Below are 23,841 nucleotides of genomic sequence, written 5' to 3'. Positions count from 1 at the left end.
GTATAGACATGCGAAATATCCATTTTGACGATTCCCGAGTTAGTTACTGTTACGAAAGGAAGTAAATTATTTTCCAAAAGTGTTGGCAACCTTAATTTGCATTAGGTTTTTTTCTCATTCGTTCATTCCTTCTTGCAACAAGATCGCGTCAGCAGAATATGCAAATTGCCGGTAGCATTTAAGCTCCCGGCACTTTGCTTCATTCTCTTCCCTTTTCCATTTGCAACCCAAGTCAGACTTGGTTGTTTCTTTCGGCAGCTCAGTCGAGTCTGTCCGTTTTTGCTGATAGTTTCGGCTTACTGCTCTTGACATGAATATCATAGCTCAGTATGTTTAACGTTTCATACTTTGACTTAGAATGTTCGATTCTGAAGTCATTTAAAGTATTATGCTCTACTTAATATTGTAAAGAGCGTATTCTCAACATTTCCTTTAACGTGTCATTGTATATATCATAGCCATAATAAACAAGTTACTTTTTAAATTTGGCTCTTCATGATGTTGCACAAGATAAATATGTTTTTTCAAGAAGTAGCATACGTCCTGGTTGAGCTTCCACTTAAAGTTAATAAGCTGAGCACTTTTAAAAGCTCACAGTTTAACAAATCGGTTATGGGCCGTTTGCCCAACCTGACGAGATGGTATGCGTAAATTCTTTAAAAAAAAAAATTTTTTTTTTCAACATCGAACATGATACAGAAGTCTATCAGACGGCGGGCCAGATAAATTTTTTTGCTCAACATGGAAATCTCGAAATTAAATAGGGAAAATTATTCCACATGGCTAAACGATATGAAAGCCTTGTTAATGAGCAAAAATTGCTGGAGATTAGTTACCGAAGTTGAAAAAGAGCCAGATAAAGATTCGCCGCAAACTTCAGACTTTTGTAAACGCAGAGACAAAGCATATAGTTTAATCTATTTGCACATATCTGATGAATACAAGAATTTGATAAATCAGATTGAGGATCCTTCTCAAGCATGGAAGAAATTAGAACTGCATTTCCAACCAGACTCTCGTGCACGAATTATTGATTTGACAGACCAGTTTTTCAATTGTCACTTTGAGTTAGGTGAAGAGGTTGATATCTATGCAAGTCGACTAAAAACTCTTATCAAACAGTTAGAGGATTTGGGAAAACCTATCCCGTCATATTATCAGTCTTTCCAGTTGATTCGTTACTTGCCTGCTGAATTTGGGCAGATTGTACAGTCAATTTACAGATGGAAAGAAGATGAATTTACGTTTGATAAAATTTTGACTGAATTACTTGCTGAAGAATCTCGTTTAAAATTAGTGCAAAAGGACTCTGAGTCATCGGCTATAACTTTTCAAACTTCCATTAAAGCGGGACAGAAAAACAAAATAAAATGTAGTTTTTGCGGGAAATGCGGCCATACGAAAGCGAGATGCTTCAAAAGAAAGAAGCAAGAATCGAATTTTGTTTGCAGTGTCAACTCCACAGAAGTATCCAATGACTGGTACGTGGACTGTGCGTCGACCCATCATTGTTGCAATGACCTAAAACTCTTTGTGCATTATATTCCAAATAATGCATCCAGCCTTACAACAGCAATTAAAGGGCCAAGCTGTCCGGTTGAAGGAACTGGTAGAATTGTGCTACTTTTGGACTCTAAAGGTAATAAAGACAAATTAGTTTTAAATAATGTTCTTTATTCTCCAAACTTACGGAGAAATCTTTTGTCTGGTTCACAATTAGATAAAAATGGTTATTCATTTGAATGTAAAAATGGAGTATTAAATGTAAAATCTAAAGATCAAAGTAGAATTATAATATCTGCAAAATGTAAAGACGGGCTTTATTCTTTCTTGCCCAAATACCCTAGAAGCGTAAATGCAAAAACTAAAAATAATAAAATCTATAAATGTAAAAATGTAAAGGAACTTAACAGTTTTAAAGAACGCGAAACTGATGATTTATCGGCGAAGCCAAAAAATCAGATTCTTTTTTCTGAAAATGATGTAAAAGTAAAGTCTAAGTCCGGAAATTCTAATTCTAGTCAGAACTCCAACTCCGGCGATTTAAAATCTAAATCTAATAGTGTTTTTTCTAGTAGAAAATTTGACAACAATTTAAATGTATGGCATCAACGTTTTTGTCACATTAATTTTAAATATATTGTTAATACTAGTAAAAATAATGCTGTAAATGGTTTAGGTGATTTTAAGAAAACTGAATTAAATTGTGAATCCTGTAAAATAGCTAAATCTAGACGTGTCTCTTTCAAGCTGTTGAATAAGATCAGATCAGAAAAACCCCTACAACTAGTACATATGGATCTTTGTGGAAAACTTCCACATGTCGCAATTGGGGGATTTAAATATTTTCTGTCTATAACTGATGATTATTCTCGTAAAGTCACTGTTTTTCCGCTAAAGGAAAAGAGTCAGGCACTAGAATGTTTTAAAAAGTATCAAAAAAGGGCTGAAAGGTTTTTGAATATGAAAATTGTAAATGTCCGAACTGATAATGGACTAGAATTCTGCAGTGCCGAATTTGAGACCTATTTAGAGGAACAGGGTATAAGACCAGAACGTACAAATACGTATACTCCAATGCAAAACGGGGTAAGCGAGAGATTCAATTACACAGCTCTAGACGCTGTAAAGGCAATTTTACATTCCAGTAAATTAGGAAATCAGTTCTGGGCTGAGGCGTTACTATGTTTCACGTATGTGTGGAATCGTGTTTGCCATGAAGGTCAAACTTTAACACCTTTTGAACTTTATTCTGGGCGAAAACCTTCGGTCAGGCATTTGAAAATTTTCGGTAATCCTGTTTTTCTTGGAACCCCCAAAAATTTAAGAAGGAAACTAGATATGCGGGCCAAAAAGGGTATTTTCGTCGGGTATGCTTTAAAAACAAGGGGATATAGAATTTGGCTGCCTACAGAACGGAAAATTGTGGAATCGATTAATGTTAGATTTGAAGCAGAATCTAAGTGCAGTGGAGCCTCACTGGACCCAACTAAGTTTCTGGATTCGTCAGATTCCGACAATGATTCTGATCGGGAAAGTTTAAGTGAGGGGGAAAATGATGTTGTACCAGTGTCCGTACTGGAACACGATGAACAAAGTACTAGTCAAACCCTAATTCCAGATAAAATTGTTTGGATTCGGAAAGCTGTTCCCCGTCCTGACAAATCACGAACTGATATCTATTATTCAATTGAAGGTGCAAACGCAAGACTGCGGTCTTATAATGATGTTGAAGCGTTTTGCAGATCTCACAAAATAGAATATTTGAAAGAAAATTTTGATTTCAGTGGGAAAAACAAATTTTCAGGGAAAGTAAATTTTACAGACATGAGTAATTCAGAAACATGACTAGACGTTCGTATACCAAAATCTTTCAATGATGCTTTAAAAACACCAGAGGCAGACCAATGGTACAATTCAATGTCAGATGAAATTCATACTATGCAAACCCGGATCGTTTGGAGTCTTGTGCCTAAACCGGCTGATTCCAAAGTGATTGGCAATCGTTGGGTTTTTACTGTGAAAAGAAACGATAAAAATGAAATTGTTCGTTTCAGAAGTCGCCTGGTAATTCAAGGTCATAGACAATTAAAAGGTATTCACTATGACCAGGTATTTAGTCCAGTCATTGAATTCTCATTGGTACGATTATTTTTTTCTATCTTTGTGTGTAAACTGAATTGGATTCATCATCAATTTGATATAAAATGTGCTTATTTATATGCTCCTCTAAAGGAAAACATATACATGTCACAACCCCAGGGATTTCAAGATCCTGAGAAAATTGGTTATGTTTGTAAATTAAATCGTGCAATTTATGGACTTCATCAATCGGGTCGTGAATGGTTTTTGGAAATACATAATGTTCTTATTGGTTTAAATTTTAAGAAATTATCATGGGCAAATTGTGTTTATATTTTTGAATCAAGTGTAATTTTAATACTTTATGTTGATGATATAGTAGTATTTTGTAAAAATAACAAATGTCTGAATGATGTTATTATTAGTCTGAAATCTAAATTTGACATCAAAGTACTCGGAAAAACGCAAAAACTTTTAGGCGTTGAATTTGAGGAAATAGACAATGCATTATTTATTCATCAACAAAGCTATATCAATAAAGTATGCAAAACATATCAAAAATACAATTTTCCAATTGTTTCTTTGCCGATTGGTGTAGGAACTGTACTTTCCAAAGATCAATGTCCGAATTCTAAAGAAGAAACTGAAATGATGTCTAAATTGCCTTACCGTAACATTTTGGGTTGCATTTCCTTCATTGCAAGTAGAACGCGACCAGATTTAAGTTACGCTGTAAACATATTATCTCAATTTCAATCTAACCCAGGTTTGAATCACTGGAATATTCTACTGAAACTTCTTGGCTATTTAAGTTACACAAAATCTCTGAAATTATGTTTGTCTAAAGTTTCAAATTTAAAAGTCGAATGTTATAGTGATGCAAGTTTTGCAGCAAGTCGCGATGATAGAATTTCGATTGGCGGAATGATTTTATTCATTGATCAATCTCCTATCATTTGGAAAACTTTTAAACAGAAATGTGTTAGCTTATCAACAATGGAATCAGAATATGTGTCACTTACTGAAGCTGCAAAGGAATTAGTTTGGATTGTTCGCATAATAAATGAACTTGTAAAGTTTGAATTTATTCAGATCAAACCACAGTTTAACTTACTTTGCGACAATCAAGCAGCAATTAATTTTTCAAATTCGCCAATAGAAAACAGTAGAACAAAACATATAGACATCAGACTTCATTTTTTAAGAAATTTAATATTAGAAAATTTGTTTGATTTAAATTATGTGAATACAAAACAAAATTTCGCGGATATTTTTACAAAACCTTTGAACAAAATTAAATTAAACTTTTTCATAAGAAATTTTTTAAAATGAAAAAAAAAAAAAAAAAAAAAAAAAAAAAAAGAAAATGCGAAGTCCAATTACATTTCCATGTGTACTTTGGCAAATTTTTTTGTAAAAATGTTCATATTATGTTACTGACTGTTGTCATTTGTTTTCATGTATCTGGAAATTCTGGAGCATTTAAATGCAAAAGCACGAGTAGGACTTTTGATGTTGTCATTCCCAATATAATATTGATGTCCTCTGGATCCTTCAAAGTTCGCTGGAGCCGATGCGGGTCAACAGCTCAACTCATCAACTTGTTTGATTTTTTGAAAAAAAAAAAAAAAAAATAGTGCTGTTCTATAGACTTTAATTTTTGCAGTGCCAGAATTTCAAGTCAAGATGCTGAAATGAAATATTTCAATTTAAATTGTTATTTTTATTGCATAATGTTCTGATACGATCTTGATTGCAAGAGGCGGGCCATTGTTACGAAAGGAAGTAAATTATTTTCCAAAAGTGTTGGCAACCTTAATTTGCATTAGGTTTTTTTCTCATTCGTTCATTCCTTCTTGCAACAAGATCGTGTCAGCAGAATATGCAAATTGCCGGTAGCATTTAAGCTCCCGGCACTTTGCTTCATTCTCTTCCCTTTTCCATTTGCAACCCAAGTCAGACTTGGTTGTTTCTTTCGGCAGCTCAGTCGAGTCTGTCCGTTTTTGCTGATAGTTTCGGCTTACTGCTCTTGACATGAATATCATAGCTCAGTATGTTTAACGTTTCATACTTTGACTTAGAATGTTCGATTCTGAAGTCATTTAAAGTATTATGCTCTACTTAATATTGTAAAGAGCGTATTCTCAACATTTCCTTTAACGTGTCATTGTATATATCATAGCCATAATAAACAAGTTACTTTTTAAATTTGGCTCTTCATGATGTTGCACAAGATAAATATGTTTTTTCAAGAAGTAGCATACGTCCTGGTTGAGCTTCCACTTAAAGTTAATAAGCTGAGCACTTTTAAAAGCTCACAGTTTAACAGTTACAACGAGTTTTCTCCTTACGTCTGTATGTACATATGTATGTATGTACATATGTATGTATGTGTGTATGTATGTCGCATAACTCAAGAACGGTATGTCCTAGAAAGTTGAAATTTGGTACGTAGACTCCTAGTGGGGTCTGGTTGTGCACCTCTCCTTTTGGTTGCATTCAGGTGTTTCTAAGGGGGTCTTTTGCCAATTTTTGGGGGAAATCACTGTTAATTTCGATGTAAACTCAAGTGGTGTTACAATTTGGCGAGCACTTGGCGATATATTGCCAGTCTTTTGGTTGCCTTGTCGCCAACTTGGCGAAAAATTTGGCGATTGTTTTTTAAAATCTGGTTTTAATTTGGCCACTGTTGGTGATATTTAGAGAGCAAACTATTGAATCACATTAAAATTACCAATAATGGGAAAAATTGAATTGGAGTAAAAGGAAGTCATGTGAGGCACACATCAGCTCGTTTCTTTTTTCTTGTTGATCAAGGGCTAAAAACCAATCGAGAAACATATCACAAACCCATTTTGGAATATGTTGTCTTACCTTTGTCGGAAAAGTTCTTCGTAAATAAAAAATGGACCTTCCAACAGGATTCCATGCCTCACAAACTCTACAAAAACACTCAAGATTGGTGCAAGACACATTTTTCGGACTTCATTGGAGCTCAAGAATGGCTACCTTGTTCCTCAGATCTGAACCCAATGGATTATTCTGTTTGGTCAATCATGGCAGGGTTTAAGCTGAGTTTTAAAATTGTTTAGCAAAAAAGTTAAAATTTTGGGAAAGTCTATAACAAAATGCTAAAATTCAATCTTGACATATCTGAAGAAGTAAATGTACAATAGGTAATATTTTTCAAAAAATTTGAAATGAAAAATTCAGAATTGTTTTTAGTATTGTGGGAGAATTTTTTTTAAAACCCTTAATAATGCATTTATTTGGGGGACATGGTGCCCATTAAGATGAAATATTGTTGAACTTAATAGCAGTTTATACATGTTAACTAAGATTTATAAATAAGATTAAGTTAAATATTGCCATGCTTGCTTTCTCTCTTGGATGGTGCATCTCTTATCCCCTTCTCCCCTCCCCCTTTTTTTCATATTTTATTGGAGCAAAAAAGCGAAAATGCCTTGTTTCATTTTCGCAATTTGGATAGTACTTTTGCATTTTGAGAAAAATGTGACCCTAGCAGAAAATTGCATCGTGGAGACCAAGGTGTGTGCTAAACCTCATAAAACTTTTACAGCCCTAAAGAAATCCTTATGTAAGGAATGGGATAAATATCAGTAAGTGAGTTGCGGCCTATAGCCAAAAATTTTGTGATATGTTTATAGCTCTGTACTAAGGTTAAAGGTAGCCACTTTGAAAATTTGAAAATATATTAGACAAAATAATGTATTGATATTAATCTTGAAGTTTGGTCGTAATATTTTCATTAGTATTAAAATTATAATGTCTTATGTGTGTCCAAGTTATTTCTTGTCACCCTGTATAAAGATTAAAAGATAATTCATAAATAAAAATTTAGTAAACTAATTCTACAATGTACCTGAGTACGCTTTATATCATCTGGAACATTCTCATTGGGTATATCTACAACCAATTTTCCAAGTAATGCTGCTATTCGATTAATACCATAATAAGCCATTATTTCCAAAGATCCCAGTCTGGGTACGACTTTAGAATTCCTAAAATTGGTGGGGAAAAAACTTATTAATCAGAATAAATTTTGAACCAAAACACCTAGCAGCAAAAATTAAGAGAAGGAAAATGTAAAGAAAGAAATGCTTATCTTGTAGAGCTAATTAATCACAACACATTTGTTCAAACTTAAATTTCATTTAAAAAATTTATGTTTAATAACACATTATAGGAGGATCCCAGAAAAAGTCACACAGTGCACCTTTTAAAGCTCATTTGGGGATATTTACTGGTTTGTAAAGGAAACGTGAGCAGTGTATAGCATTATATTTTGTACAAATATTTACAAATGAAAATTTAAAAGAACAGCTTTAGGAAACTTTGGGGAATTTTTTAAAAATTTCATTTAAGAATAGATGTTTCATAACATACCAGATAATGATATGGAGGCAGGGGTGACCTTTGGAGGAAAGATTTTACAGTATAAAAAAATTAATTGATTTTAAAAAAAAAATGAGAGATCATGGTTTGCCTCTACCTTGCTTGCAATTTTTTTCAGTTACTCCTCTTACTTAGATATTGTAGATGTTTTCCATTTTTTAAGTTTTCAAAAAAAAAAAAAAAATATTTATTTACAATGTATATTATTTTGTGTGTGGCTCTCATCATTTCTTTAACCCTTTCCTCATCAAAAATGTCATTTCAAAGTAAATCTTTTACCCTTAGAAACATTAAAGTGCTAGATAATACTCCTCAAACTTCTTGAGAAGTAATATCTAGAAAATTACAAAAAAAAAAAAAAAAAAAAATGAATTTGGACTTTTCATGTTGGATTGAATGTTTTTTTTTTTTTTGGCACTTTAATGGATGAAAAAAATAACACAGCAGCTATGGAACCAGGCCCGTGTCCAGATTTTCATAAAGGGAGGGGTTTTAATCTTACCTGCGGGAGGGGGAATTGAACCCCCCACAACCTTTAGTTTACGACAAATTGCCGATCCCAGTATGGCGTTTATACACCTGGAGGGGCTGCTGACCCCCCCCCCCCCACACTTTTTTTTTTGAGGGATAGTTTTGACTGCGCAGGTGACCAAAGGAATTCTTCATTTTACAGGTTCACTTTAATAAAACCTTGTTTGTTTCTTTTTAATTAAATCTGCTTACTATGCGGTACATTGCAATAAATACTAAAATTTATCCACAAATTATTTTATAATGTAGAATGTATATTAGGTTTAATGTCCTAAATAATTGAAATAATGCTTAATAAACTAAACAAGAAAGAGGTTATTGCAGATACAAATTACATTACCAAACACCATCACGAATGCATTTTTCATTGCTACAACATATGCTAAATTCATCATAACCTCCTTACAATAAGCAATATTAATGCTTTGCATTGATAGATCATTCAGCAGTTCTTCAACCTTAGTTTTTCTGAAATATTATTTCAGTTGAGAAAGCTTTAACAGTTGTAAATTGCAGAAAAACTTAAGAAAAGAGAGAAAGTTAAAAAAAAAAAAAAACGCTGAACACAAACTTTACATTAAAATTAATTTAAGATAAAAAAAAAAAAACATATTTTCTTCATTTTCCTTATTATTTTTCGCCAATGGGAGGGGTTTAACCCCTAAAACCCTCCCCTTGGACACGGCTCTGTATGGAACAGTAAACAAGACTTCAATGGCAGACTTATAGGTTTGGGGGTTCCATTGCAATACATTTTTGGGTCCCTCTTAGAGATGAACAGAATGACAAAAAAGATTTTTCTTGAGTCTTTTTGAATCCCCTTCAGGGCCCCTATATAGTGGGGACCCCACATAGTTGCAGCATAGTAAATTCCTTATTGCAGGACTTCATGTATTGGATGCTTTAATGGAAGGGTCACAATAATAAGAGGTTGTTCTAAAGAGCGTTAAAGTTAATTACTAAAATATCTTTTAAATGCTTGATATAAAATTAAAAACAGCTTTTAAACATTCATTACCAATAATAATCCCACTCTTCATTTTGTCTCCAAAATAAATCTTCATTTAAAGGATTCAGAAGAACAATGCCCACAACATCCCTGAAAAAGAGTACATCGAATTTGTACAAAAAAGCAAATGTATGAAATTGAACTTTAAGCATAAGCAAGAATAAGAGATGAGAAATGAAAAACCAAACATTTAAACAGTACTTTCAAGAACTTGTTGTGGCGTAAACAATTTTTTATAAAAGAGGGGTGAAATTCCGGATTGACGAAAAAAATATTTTACTTCAGAAAGAGTAAAGATATGAGCAGAAGATTGAAAACTATCAAAGGAAATAGAGACAAAAGTTTTGTGCCAAAATCAGTGCACTTCCTAGCATTAAATGGCAGGCTTAAAAACAAGATGCATGAAAATACATTGCAGCAAATCATGAAAACAGATCAAATAAAAGATATCAAATTAGGTTAAACTATAAACGTGTAGGGGACGGGAGTTTTGGCGAACAAAACTAATTCAGTCTCTCATTTAAACATATAAAGAATTTAGATATAAAAAACAGGTTTCAACTAGTCAGATTTCATTGACCTAGGAAGGTTTCATCTCATTGGAAAAAAAAACATTTAAAGTAATATATAGGAATTTCTAAAAACAGATTTTGCACTTGTGAAATTTAAATGGGCACATTTTTGTAGGTTCAGTAAGTCAGCACCAGCAAAGGGTTGAAAGATCCTGAATAATTGGGAGTTTACTGGAAATGTATACTATATTTTCTGTGTATTATTGTAGCAGTGTCTATTTCGCAGGTCCTAAAACTAGCCTGAAACAAAAGAAAATGTTCCTGTAATCCGTGGATAATGCAATGTCAAAAAATGAAGTTGTTTTACTTTACATACAATTTTAGCAACTAAACTAAAAATGTGAGAAGTAATAATTTTTAAGGTATAGTCAAAGTAAATAAAAAAAATTATTTCTTCTTGAAATCATGATTATAGTATGCTAATAACTTTAAGACAAATAGTCAAGACAAAGGAGCAGCCAGTCTAGTCTAGTGCAAAAAGAGACTGCTTCTTCCTTGACTGAAGAACTGCTTATTTTTTCTCAACAAGAAAATTCAAGCAAAGTAATCTCAAGAATCCTACAGGCAAGGTAAGAGTCTCTATTGGTTAATCCTGCTGCAAATAGAGGTTCGATACGAATAATCTGCAGCAGTGTGCACAATCCCCACTAATTAACTTCACTTTTTTAAAAGATTATCTGTGGATATTTTGAAGGAAAATATGGTATGTGTGTGTACATAATAATCAGGGGTGCTGCCTCCCCTAAGAGCAAGGGCGCACCCTCCTAAATATTGCAAATATGCCCTCCCCCCCCAAAAGAGAAAAGTATCCCTCAAAACAAGCCCTCCCCAATAAAAATTTCAGTGGCGCAGTCTCCGTTATGACCCCTTCTAGGTGGCCACCCCTGTAATAATAGTTAAAATTTTGAAGTGTACATACTCAGGATGTGTCAAAGCATAATGTCTTGCAATCAGACCACCAATTTCAGAACCAACCAAAATGAAGGGTCGAGGAAGAGGCTTACCGAAAGTAACTAAATGATGCAAATCAAAAGTCATTCTGAAAAGAGTAAAAAAAAAAAAAATAGCAGCAGCAAGCAGTATTTCAAGATGAGAATGGATTCAAGTGAAACACACTTACTGTTCCAGGGTAGCAACTTGAGAACCAAACTTCTTGTTTTCAACTTTGGGATCATGAAAGTTGTCATTCTAAAAAATATAAATGAATCAATTACAGTGAAGCACAGTTCATACATTTTTGAAGGGACTGTATGAAAAAGGCGTACAAATGAAAAAAAACATATAATAGGTATAGAATAATACAAATACAAATACAATACAAATATAAAAGTGACAACCAGCAACAGGCTCTGGGCCCAGCTAGACTGGTCCTAGTCAATTTACAATCCCCAGTGAAGATCAATGGCTCTCTTAAAACTATCTACTCCCTTGCTCATTACCACCTCTTCCGGTAAATTGTTCCAAGGTTCCACTACCCTGCTAAAATAATAATTTTTCCTAACATCCATGTTAGCCTGAGATTTAAATAGCTTAAAACAATGACCCCGTGTCCTGTTTTCAGTGCTAAACTTCAGCCCCCTAACATCTTTCATTTTAATAAATTTAAACTGAATCATGTCCCCTCGGTCTCTTCTTTGCTCAAGACTGTACATTTTTAGCCTTCTAAGCCTGGAATCATAGTCTAAGTGAGAAAGTCCATTTATTAGCCTTGTAGCTTGCCTTTGAACCCTTTCCAATACATTAATGTCTTTCTTAAGATAAGGAGACCAAAACTGAACAGCATACTCCAAATAAGGTCTTACCAAACTTCTATATAAGGGCAGAAGAATTTCTTTAGATTTGTTTGAAATTGATCTATTAATAAACCCAAGCATTTTATTGGTCTTGTTACTAGCAATGCTGCACTGTTGGCTAAACTTTAAATCCTGACTTATTAAGACCCCCAGATCAGTAACTTTGTCTGCCTGACTAATGACTGAACCTTGCAAATAATAACTTGTACACTTATTTCCATTCCCTAAATGTAGCACTTGACATTTCCCAACATTAACAGCCATACCCCATTTATCAGCCCACTTTGTAATATGATCTAGATCCTCTTGCAGCTGTTTTGCTTGTTCTTCATTTTCTACAGTCCCCATAACATTGACATCATCAGCAAAACAATTCATGTTCCTAGAAATATTTTTGTGAATATCGTTCATAAAAACAATGAACAAAATAGGCCCTAACACTGATCCTTGAGGAACCCCGCTTAAAACCTCACTCCAATTAGAATAATTTCCCCTTACAACTACCCTTTGTTTCCTTCCGGTCATCCAGTTTTTTACCCAAATGAAAGTTTTCCCTCCTATTCCTATATCAGCTAATTTGCTAAGTAGAGCAGCATGAGGTACCTTATCGAAAGTTTTTTGAAAATCAATGTAAACAACATCTACAGGCTTCTTATTGAATATTGTGTATAAGACTCTGCAGGGACCAATTTAAAAAACGTATAATTGATAAAAACGTATAAAAGAGAAACGTATAAACGGTGCTTCACTGTATTTCAGAAAGGGCATAGGTCTGACGAATGAAAATTTTAAGGATTTAATAAAAAGTGTTCATTTCACTCATAAAATAACTATATTCTACAAGAATTTTTATGACTAATCTAAGAAGAATTTTAGTGAAACCTCTCCAAGCGGCCACCCCTCAAACGGTCACTTTTTTGTGGCATGGATTTTTTAGCCCATAGACGTAATGTTAAAAACACTCCTAGCAACAGCCACACAACCCTTCTGAACGGCCGTAAGTGGATGTGTCCATTCCATTTTTCAGGAAAATCTATTCATTTTCTGTTTCTAATCTACAGATTTTCAGTTCAAAGAAGAGAATTCTTATTGGCCTTTAATGAATGGTCACTCATGTTTATTTTATTATTTGGTGAGTGTGTATGAGTAATCTGTGTGTAACAAACAACACTGTCGGAGATCATTTTATGAATCTTGAATTACGTATTGAAATTCTGAGCAATATGAACGCGGAAAATCGGCGAGAGAATTAATAGAATACGATCTCGAATTCTTTTCAGTATGAAACAGCAATGAAAAGCTGTGAAAATTACACTACCGACTGAGAGAATCATTTTCTTGTTAACAAGTCAGCGAAAATAAGCGTTTTTCAATCAAATCTAATGTAAGTTTGGGATTAGGTTGAATTAACTAATCAGTTCGCTGTGTGTAGTTAATATCTTCTGAGCAAATATATTTTTATGCCTTTCAGGCACTAATTTTACCTCTGACAGCCAATTTACGTTTTGTAATCATGAGCAAACTGAACTTTCAACTGAAGTGATTTTGAGGATAATAAATAAAGTCATCGGAAATTCAGATGTAATGTCAAATAAATTGGTTAGAGCAATTTATTTATCATTTTGAATTGAAAAACATTTTGAATGGCAACAAGCAAAATTTTGAATTCGATTTTAAAAACAATTGTTGGAGAAGATTAAAAACTTAAGTCCTTTCTTCTCAAAACGTAAACAATAATTAAATAATATACTATTTCCCTTTTAGAACGGTCTCAAACTTCCTTCTGTGTATTTGTCCTGCTTACATTGTATATTATAGAATTATATTGCAACTGTAATAACGAAAACACTTTAAAGCAGTCACCCTCTCTCAATGGCAGAAATTTTGCGAAAAGGAGGGGACACTCAGAGAGGTTTCACTGTATTAGCTCATCTTCAATTACGTTTCATTTTGTCACAAAATTTTTTTTTTTTTTGAAAATTTGGACTTATGCCCTTTCTGCAATCAATAACCTGAAAGGCTAGTTTAGAGTGATGAAAATGTAAATCAATTAAAACAGATTTGTTTCAAACTATTCATAGTCATCAAATACATCCTCTATGAAAATCTTCTTTTTCCATCCTTCTCATGCCTAGTATTATATCTGTTATTTCTTCTTATATTATGAAAGTGTTCCCTTTGTACTTAATATTGGCAAAGGTAGTTCAGCCAAAAAGTGTGACTTTGCAGTATGCTCTTGAAAACCGTCTATAAAATAGCTAGCCTGAAACTTCCTTTGGTGTTCTATCAAATATTTAAACATCATGAATGTTGAGAATTGAAAACATTTGTTGCCTAATAGAATCTTTTCCAAAATCTCACTTTGGGAGATTGAAAAATGTAAAATAACAATTTGTTTTTGTAGTTTCAGATTTCATTATTTTCAACAGATTTGAAGATGAATCTTGATGTTATTTCAGAATTTCACATGGTAAAAATCTGTCACATCTGTTTTACATTCGTTTTACTGTCCCAAAATCCTGGTCGCAAAGGACAAACAAATTTCCTCTCAGTCATCAGCATCTTGTTAAGTTTCTTCAGTGTTATTTCTAGAAAAAGTCTCCTGCATTGCTGTTCTTATTTTAAACAGTGCATACCTCATTGAAAGTGCACAGTTTTTTAGTTTCTAGAGTGATGTTAACAAAATCCCCGAGAAATTAGCAGATTTCACTCTGATACTTCTCTGCTTTATCTCTACCCCGGTCATGATTTCGAACCCCCGCCTCTGACCCCCTGACTGACGGACCTATCATTACCGTAATAATGCTAGAATAAAGGAGTTATTTGTTATACTTCATTACGCCAAAAAATTTAATTCTTCTACGCTCTTGCCATATATTCACATTGCGTCTCGCTATTCCTTCATTCGTGTTTACTGTAGAAAGGGCATAAGTACAGGACTTGAGTCCTTCTGCACTCAACGAAAAATGTGGCACCTAAATAAAGGGCTTTATTGTGCAAGGATTGACTTCCCTTCCACACTAGTCAATTTCTCTAAATACAAATGTAGTAAAACCATAGCTAACTCAATTTTGCAAAAAACGGCAGTTATGCTCTTTCCAAAATAATCGATTCAAATATGATTTTTACAAAAATTTTAAAAAAAGTTTCATTTCATTAAAATATGGGTAATAATAGAAACTATGTGAACTATGAATAATCACAGGAATGTGATAAAAGATAAAATTAATTAAACAATGAATGAATATATCCTATCCCTCTTTAAATATATCACCATCATCATTCTCAGTCTTTAGCAAGCCACTGCAGAAAAAAAGGGAAGGCCTTCCCTGTATGTTTCCAATCTACCTTAATACACATATGTGCTGAGATGACTAAGCTAAAGAGGATGATTACTAATATTGTGTAAGACCTCCTTTTGCCTGGCAGAGTTCAAGATACTTGATGTGGCCTGGACTCAAAATGTCAATAGAAGGCCCCAGCAGAAAGATTGGGCCATGCTACCACTGTAGATGCAAATAATTGTGAAAGCGTTGCTGGTGCAGGATTTTGTGAACAAACTGACTGCTAGATTATGTCCCATAAATAACTGATGAAATTCATGGTAAACAATCTATTTGGTCAAATCACTGGGGTTGTCCAAAATGCCCTTTAAGCCAATTGCAAAGGGTTGTTGCTAGGTTACACTGCGCATTGCCATAATAAAATCTAAGCATTGTTTGGGTAGACGAAACCCATCAATGACTGTAAATGGTCTTAAAGTGGCTGACATGAAGATTTCCAGTCAGTGGTAAGTGTAGTTGTACCAGAGGTCCCAGTCCATGCCATGTAAAAGTCATCATTATCCACATCATTATGGAGTCAATATTATCTTTCAAAGTGAATTGTTAATATCTTGGGTTCGTGGCTTCTTAGAACTGGTGCCACACAAATTAGAGTTAAAAACTTTTAGAACAAATACAGCATTCTCCTTGTTTTACATTTCCCAACTTCATATCCACATTCCCTCTTTGCCCCTTAGAGTTACTTGAGAAAACAGAGTATCAGAAAACTGCTTCTTTTAGGAAGGTCATGGACGAATTTGACACTTTACATGGTAAAAAGAATATTGTCACGGAAAACTGGTGCAATAAGCTACACAATTTTCATTTTTGATAAATATTTTAAAAGCTCATTAGCTGATTTTTAAGAATATATATTTTAAGTCATTGCAAAACAATATTGGTGCACTTCTAAATCACTTGCAAAAAAAAACAAAGCTGCATTAGTGAATGTTATTAAACGGTTTTAATAAAAATAACCAGTTAAAATAAATTAGCTTTGTCATCATCTAATGTGCAGCACTTGGCCCTTTTTTTTTTTTTTTTTGAGCCAATCTAGAATTTTAGTTAGAAAGTACTTTTTCTTGTCTGCTTCATTCTAATTAAAATATATTGAAAGGGGAAAAATGCGAAAATGGACATGTATAAACTTACGTAAGGAGGAAGATCACTGAACCCTAAACCAGCTCTGTCATAAACACACACCTGAAAAACAGAAAAAGGAATTTACTTTTAGTATCACTTTTACTTAAAAGATCGTTTTTAGAACTGAAATTATTAAGTGAGAAGTACCTTGGAACTTTTGGACAATTTCTGCTGAATTAAAAACCACACTTCTGATGCTGTACCAGTAGGGGCTTCAAGTATCACTGTTGAAAAGGAACATTACTATTACAGTTCAAAACATTTTTAAGCTCTTTTATTATACTTGGCCTGACTGTCAAGGAAAAATCTGAGGCCTGCTTTTGCTTATATCTCAGCAACTAGAATACTTAGAGACTTTTGGATTTCACTAAATGGTCGCTTAATCTTAAGGTACAACTTAACACTAAAAAATTCAATTCTAAAATAAAATTATTATTTTGGTTAGGATGGAAAATAGTAAATTTCATGCAATTTCCTCATTAAATGTTTAAATATAAAACCTATTGTTACAAATTTTGTTGCCTTACAGCAGCTGTCAGTTGGTTTATAGTTACCCATAACCAGTAAAGTATTAAACGCAGAGCTTTTCAATAATATAAGAGAAAAATTAGTTCACAGACAGAATAAACAGAAGTTTTAATTTGATGAAAATGGTTATTTAGAGAAAACCAAAATGTCTCTAATGGTTTTGCAATCCACTTACTATATTGGTTTTAACTCATGACACCATGTCAGTTGGTTTATTTATTTAGAGAGCGATATTAAAAGTAGGAGCCAAACATGTACAAAACAACACAATACATTTATTTAAAACCAACTAATAATTTAAACATTTGGAAAACGACTGTACGTGCATTACTATTGCGTGCGGTTCACAGTTACATCTAACAGCAGCAATAGTATTAGCAATCATAATAAAACTTTTGAATCAAAGCTTCTCTGGAGCAAGCATGAAATTTATCCACTATCATTACTTTCTAAGGATTTTTATCCTATGCCAATAATCGAAAACGTGGCTAAGTAAAGACACATATTAGGATCTTTATCACAAGTAACTTGTATGTTAGGAGATATGAATTAGTTTTGCAAACCTTTAATATTTAAATGGTTCTAATTAACTTAGCAAACAAACAAATCCTAGAGGGGAATAAGGATTAATTTTTAGTGCCAAATGCTTTAAGTTTTAGACACCATTATAGTTTTTTTCCCTTTTAGTATGAAGCATTTAAAAAAAAGAAGTGCAATTTTGTGATGGTAACATTATTCTATCTCTGAAATACATTTACACCAGAAAGAATAAATAACACAATTTTTTAAAAAATACTAAGTACTTTTCATAATGCACTCAAAAGGACAAAAAACTGTTTTTGGGTCAGAAAGTACAATATTTAAGCATTCCTGTAGTTTTCAATTATTCCAAGAAAATGACTCCACAAGTGAGAAAAAGTGCGACTCAAGCTATTTCGAACCAAACTTTCCCAGAAATATATGCATGTTTTAACACTCAGATTTATGACACAAAGTTAGATATAGAAAAGAAATTCTCTACCTAATTTGATGCATTTTTCCTTGTTTTTGGAGTAATTTTCATGGAATAATTGAAAACTACAGGAGTACTTAAATATTGTCCTTTCTGACCCAGAAAAATTATTTTGTCCTTTTAAGTGCATTATGAAAACTGCTTAGTATTTTTTTAAAAAATCTGTTATTATCAAATTCAATGAAGAATTTTAATTTTGTCATTCTGTGTTAACTTTAGAGAACACTCAATTTTCTCAGGAAAAAAGATTCTTAGCACAAAATAAGCTAGCCTTGTACAGAATATTGACAGATTTTTAAAACAAATATGATCAATGCTTGATATATTCTCTGAAAATCTAGAAGACACACAAAAAAGTTATGATCCAGATTTAAAAAAAAAGCTTCAGCACTATAGTACAACTTGTTTATCTGGACTGGGACCAAAGGCAATACAGAGAAACAAAAATCCAGCTACTATGGGTAACAAGCAACAGTTTGTAAATAAGCAGAGTTAACTATTATTACAGCAAAAAAGCAATGCTTTGTAACAAAAATCCATAGGATGTTTCATGCAAACACATTATGATTTATAGTTCAGCTGCACTGATGTTGGACTGACTCTCCAAGTATGCCATGATGTTTGTTGATTACTATAGTTTATTGTATGATCTCTGCAGGAGTCAATCAAATTAATCAACATAAAATACATTTAGTCATGGCCGCACTTGATTTGCTTATGTTTTACAGGAATAGACAATTTAGGACTTTTCTGCGTTAAACCGATGCAACTAGTAGCCTAAGATGATCTGCTCTTGAAATTCTCGAAAAATGCTAAACTTCATATGTCGCCCATTTTGAAAGCAAGAGGCACTGAACCCAATCCTGTGTATCCACCAATCAATGGCAACATTTCAAAGTTTGTTTACTTTTGATTGGACAGGGATTGGACATTTTGATTGTAAGAATGGAAAGCGGGGATTGCCTGTTGTGTCCTCTTTGTAGCAAGGAATTTGGGTGATTGTCAAGGCCTATAAGCGTAAGCAAATCAAGTGAGGCCATGATTTAATCAAGTTAAAATAAGTGAATGTTTGGCATACTTCTAGTTACGTTCTTGCAATCATTATTTCAAATTATCTCCTACTTAAGTGTATACAAAATTCTTAAAAATCTCTTCAAACTTGAGCAGGATTAACTGGAGATCTGGATAAATGGAGCAAGATAAATGAGGTTCTACTGTACACAATAATTTAATAATAAAACATCATTTCACTAAACATTTTTCATCTCCATTATAAATTTGAAAAATAATTTTTAAACTTGCAATTCAAAACAACAAAAAGTTAATGCCTGTTCATGTCACGTAACTTTTATAATGTTCCTAAATTAAGTGTAACTATACAGTGTTAAGTGCAAAATGATGTAGATAAAAACCACTGATTAAATTCTATTTAAAACTTATACTGAAAAGCACTGGTATGCAAAAAATTGATTAACATTCATGGATACTTTCAAGGTACAAGGTGGAAACGAAGGCTGTGTCAAAGGGGTGGGTTTTAAGGATTAAATATTTAATCCCTCCAATGGAGGAAAAAATTAATGAAAAGAAAAGGGAAGCAAATCTAGATGTAACTTAAATAAACTTCAGCGTCAATTTTATGTAGAGTACTCATTTTTAAACATTATCTCAGAATTTTTAACAAATTACCATTGTCCCCCTTTACCAATTGAAATCATACTTTGGAAAACCAGTGGCTGAGAAACTATTAAAAGTCCTGATAGTATAACAAAGTACACACTGAGGAAAAAAAAATGGTTTCTTATGAGGAGGTAATGAGTAGGGACTGATTAAGATATTGAGAGGCAGTACGTAAAGGTGATGTAAAAGAACTTTTTCAAAGTTTCATTTAGTTTATATTTATTTCAGCTCATTTTAATTTATTTGGTAGAACAAAAAAAAAAAAAAAAAAAAAAAAAGGCACACCAAGTCTTTTTTTGCATGCATTTTATTTGTCACCCCTAGCAAAAAGCATTTCTTGAGAATTTCTCAGGCTGCTCCAGCTCAGTTTTAAGCTGACATTTATCCATGTTTGTTTTAGCAAAACTGCTTTTTCTGCTTTGTACCTCAGACTTTTCAACAATGCTATGATTTGTGATGTCCAAAACATAACTAAGCAGCATTTGAAAATCAGCTAATTAATTTAATTAGAAACACAATAAATCAATGCAAAACTAATCAATGTTATAATTTTTTTAACAGTTTAAAACTGATGAACTCAAACTTACCCGTAGGTAAACCATCACCAATGCACATAATGAACATCTTTTGACCACATCCCATATCTATCTGCTCACCTAGGGAGGGAAAATGCTGTGATTTAAAAAATACTCTAAAAGTTGAAAATTAAGTCTAAAAATACAGCGATCTCTCCCTTATACGCAACCTCTGTTATATGGGTTTTTCCCTTATGCTCGTTTTCCTCACTACCGTCCAGCGATATAGGAAAACATGTTAACTTTTGTTCATTTATACACGAAACTTAATATGCACCTTTCACTTACGTGCAATAAAATTTGGTACAGATGTGATATACCCCCCCCCTTGGCGAGGATAGAATTTTTAGCTCATTTCGAAAATCGCCAACGTTGGCGATAAAACTTTTTCCGGTAGCCCTAGTAACCCTGCAGAATATACCTGGGAAGTACAGATGTGAACTAATTCTTTTCGCACGTGTGTCCGTGGAGGTAGGTGCACATATGTTCCGCTCTTAGGGGGATTTTATGACATGGTGTTGTTTCGTGCTATATACCTTACAGGAATGCTTATTTTGTGTTAGTTTAAATTCAGTAGTTGTGTTTTGAAGCAAAAACATTAGAAAATGCCAGTTTCTTCAAACTTGAAGGTTAATTAAAAGTTAACTCCAACGTGGTGTATATCTGTAATGTGCCATTGTCATATGATGTATTGTTTTAGACTGAGTGTGAATATTTATACCATATAAAAAGGTAAGTTCTTTATTTTAGAATTCAAAAAAAACCTCTCACTTCCAAAATTCTTTGTTTTTACAAATCCTTGAGGGGTTCTTGTAGTATACATAACTGTGATCATACTACGACTGTAATGTATATTAACAGTCGGAGGGATAACAGACCGAGCGAAGCGAGGTCCTGGCGAGCCTGAGGTCTCATAGTACTTTCGTAATGAGACCGAGGCAGGGCCGGTGAGCCGAGGTCTCATTATGAAAGTACTATGAGACCGAGGGCTCGTATCCCGGAGAAATGATGAAAAAAAAATTAATGCATTAATTTTGACTTGTAATTAATACAATAATTTATTTCATTGTATTTTAATATGTTTACAAAAAACCCCGGCCCTGTACATTTTTGAAGCATATATTCGTGATGTTTTTTGTTGTGCTTTTATGTTGTTTTTATATATATTGTGTTCTGAAGTGCTTTGATCGTGTTTTCTTATCTGATTTTTTCCTGTTGGCGCTAAAAAAGCATCGCTAAGAACGATGTATGACATATGTCGTCATACATCGTTTTCTTGGCGACGCTTTCTTGGCGCCAACAGGAAAAAGTCACCAAGGGTGGGGTATATCATATCAGTTCCTAAATTTTTTTTAGTTAAATCACTTATTTACGCTTTGCTTATCGGGAGATTTGTACCCTTCTTGTTGTGTCTCTAGGAATGCATTCACACGCCTTTATTCCATTGATCGGATTCTTCCAAGAAAGCCTTATTTTTGGCATAAATGTGCAATTGAAGGTGGAATTAGTCTTGTGACTTACACCGAGAGGGGAGAATGGGTTACATAAGAAAAGGTTGATGTAACTAAAAGTCCTAGTCAAGCAGTAAGCATTGACGTAGCCTATCGAGGATCTTTTGCATCCTCGTAGACTATAGCACTGATCACGCTACATTTTTTAGGTTTTGAGGAATTCGCTTGCGTACTGTACAGTGCATAAAAATGACAAAACGTACAGCTTCAAATTTTATTTTTATTAAATCGCAATGCATACACGGAAGTTATGTGCGCATTTATTCATTAGTATTACTAGTGTATAACTGTAATTGATGTTAACTTATTGCAATTAAGCTTATTTTTTGGTTTTTCACTTATGCACGAAAATTTCTTTGGCCCCTTTGGTCGCATATAAGTGAGAGGTCACTGCATGTTGCAAACACATAATGAGCTATACTATTAATTGGAGGTGGTCAAAATGAATAACTTGGTAGCCCCATACTTGGTACACACTACTGCCAAGGGTAGGTAAAAGGCAGTAACTGCAAAATTTTTAGTTTTAATTTTTTTGCATTTTTGTCATCTATTGTACGTTTGCTTTATTGTACAACATCTAATTACAAGATTTTCCTGTTGTAAGCATTGAATCCAAAACACGTTTCTTTTTTGAACTCATTTTCCTGCAGATACTGCTGTTTATTTGTGCATATGCCAAAAACTAGTTAAAATTCATTCCGGGGTGATCAAAATGGAATTTAGACTGAAATTTGCATAAACAGTTCTGGTAAGTACAATACTTTTTTTAATTTGTCCAAGGATCTAAAGAAATAAGAAAGTACAGTGTAGGATATATACTTGTGATATCATCATCATTTATTAAGTTAAGTCTCTAATAAGAAAAGAAAGAAAATTATTGGTGCTATTGTTAAAGAAGGTGGAACAGCAATTTTCAAATCTCTGATCCAATAGAGCTAAACTTTTCGGAGGGGCACCCTGAACTAAAACTTTTGGGAGAAGAAAAACTAAATTTGTTGAAAATTAGCTACGCATGTCTGGGCATGCCATGAAGTACTTCCATAGTAACTAAACTAAACAGTACACTTCCAATAAAGGTCACTTGATTTGGCGACTTATTTACTTTCTATCTTGACGATAATAGAAAAATTACTTTAAGTGATCGGCAATACCTACAAGAATAAGGCACTCCTAGAATTTAAAAGTTGTTGAAAAATCAGGAACTACGAAATTTTTAGTTTGTAATTAGAGATAAATTTTCCAACTTTCCCCTTTTCAATGAGCCCCCAAAGAAGAAATATACACCTTCAAAACCAAGCACGAAGGTATTAGAGCCGAATTCATCTATAATCTTATAAATTGAAGCAACCATCAATGAATCATTTTCTTTTCTTTTATTTTAGTTTAAATATTTTACATTGTGGAAGAAAGGCCGATGACCTGTCTTGCCGCTTTTGAATATGCTCATGAATTACTTGTAAGAAAAGAAAAATGGAATGCATACCTTCTTTTGGCAACAAGGCAGTGCTTTCTCTTTTTAAAGCTGCAAAATTCAAGAAAGGTGGTAACAATGCTAGAATCACCATGAATGCAAAAACATTGGAATAATCATACACGCATCCTGAACATCCACTTAATCTTTCCTCCGGATATGGCTCTTCAACCGCATCTCTTTCATCTCTAGCTCTTTCCTCAAAAGGTTCGTTCTAGATGGAAAACAAAATCATGCATTAGATACAGTCAGACGACGTCGACGCAGGAAAAGCATAGATACAATAAATGAAATTATACCGCGACAATGCTTCTACTTAATTGTCGCCTCCGCATTTTGTTCAAAAAGGAACAAATGATTTTAAAAAATAAGCCAAATTGGGAAAGTTATCTCATTATGCAGCCGTCGAGCGTCGAGAACAATTTATTGTTTACAAATTCGGAAAGCAGAAACTGTGACTGCGGTAACAGTTACAGAATGAAAACGAAACTACACACAATAAACACTTCTAGTTTTATTATTTTTTTAAAATTCAGTTCACACAAATCAATCTCCAAAATGAAAAAGAAATGAGTATTTTAAAGTATCATTTTCAAATGCAAAATCTTTTGCTTTCTTAACGAGTGCTTACTGCGTCATCTACAATTACTACTGTTCCTATCAGTTTCTACCATGTGTACATAATAGAAGTGAGAATA

The 23,841-nt window shown here is 33.4% G+C and overlaps 1 protein-coding gene across 1 annotated transcript in view; it reads right to left on the bottom strand.

Annotated features, from left to right (window-relative positions):
* LOC129230399 (uncharacterized) overlaps window positions 1–23,569 on the bottom strand; it is a 31,142-nt gene extending 7,573 nt beyond the window's left edge. Inside the window, exons 1-9 of the mRNA XM_054864797.1 lie at window positions 23,443–23,569; window positions 23,156–23,357; window positions 20,174–20,242; window positions 16,517–16,593; window positions 16,379–16,429; window positions 11,231–11,298; window positions 11,030–11,149; window positions 9,548–9,628; window positions 7,466–7,604 (exon numbers count right to left, since the gene is read on the bottom strand). Of these exons, the coding sequence (XP_054720772.1) occupies window positions 7,466–7,604; window positions 9,548–9,628; window positions 11,030–11,149; window positions 11,231–11,298; window positions 16,379–16,429; window positions 16,517–16,593; window positions 20,174–20,242; window positions 23,156–23,357; window positions 23,443–23,478 (843 nt within the window). The 5' untranslated portion in view covers window positions 23,479–23,569. The remainder of the gene's footprint in view (window positions 1–7,465; window positions 7,605–9,547; window positions 9,629–11,029; window positions 11,150–11,230; window positions 11,299–16,378; window positions 16,430–16,516; window positions 16,594–20,173; window positions 20,243–23,155; window positions 23,358–23,442) is intronic.
* Between the last annotated feature and the right edge of the window lie 272 nt (window positions 23,570–23,841).

The sequence above is a fragment of the Uloborus diversus genome, chromosome 9, assembly GCF_026930045.1.
Source record: "Uloborus diversus isolate 005 chromosome 9, Udiv.v.3.1, whole genome shotgun sequence".
Taxonomy (NCBI): Eukaryota; Metazoa; Arthropoda; class Arachnida; order Araneae; family Uloboridae; genus Uloborus; species Uloborus diversus.
The sequence above is the reverse complement of the archived record's forward strand: the minus strand, read 5'-3'. Positions and strand labels throughout refer to the sequence as shown.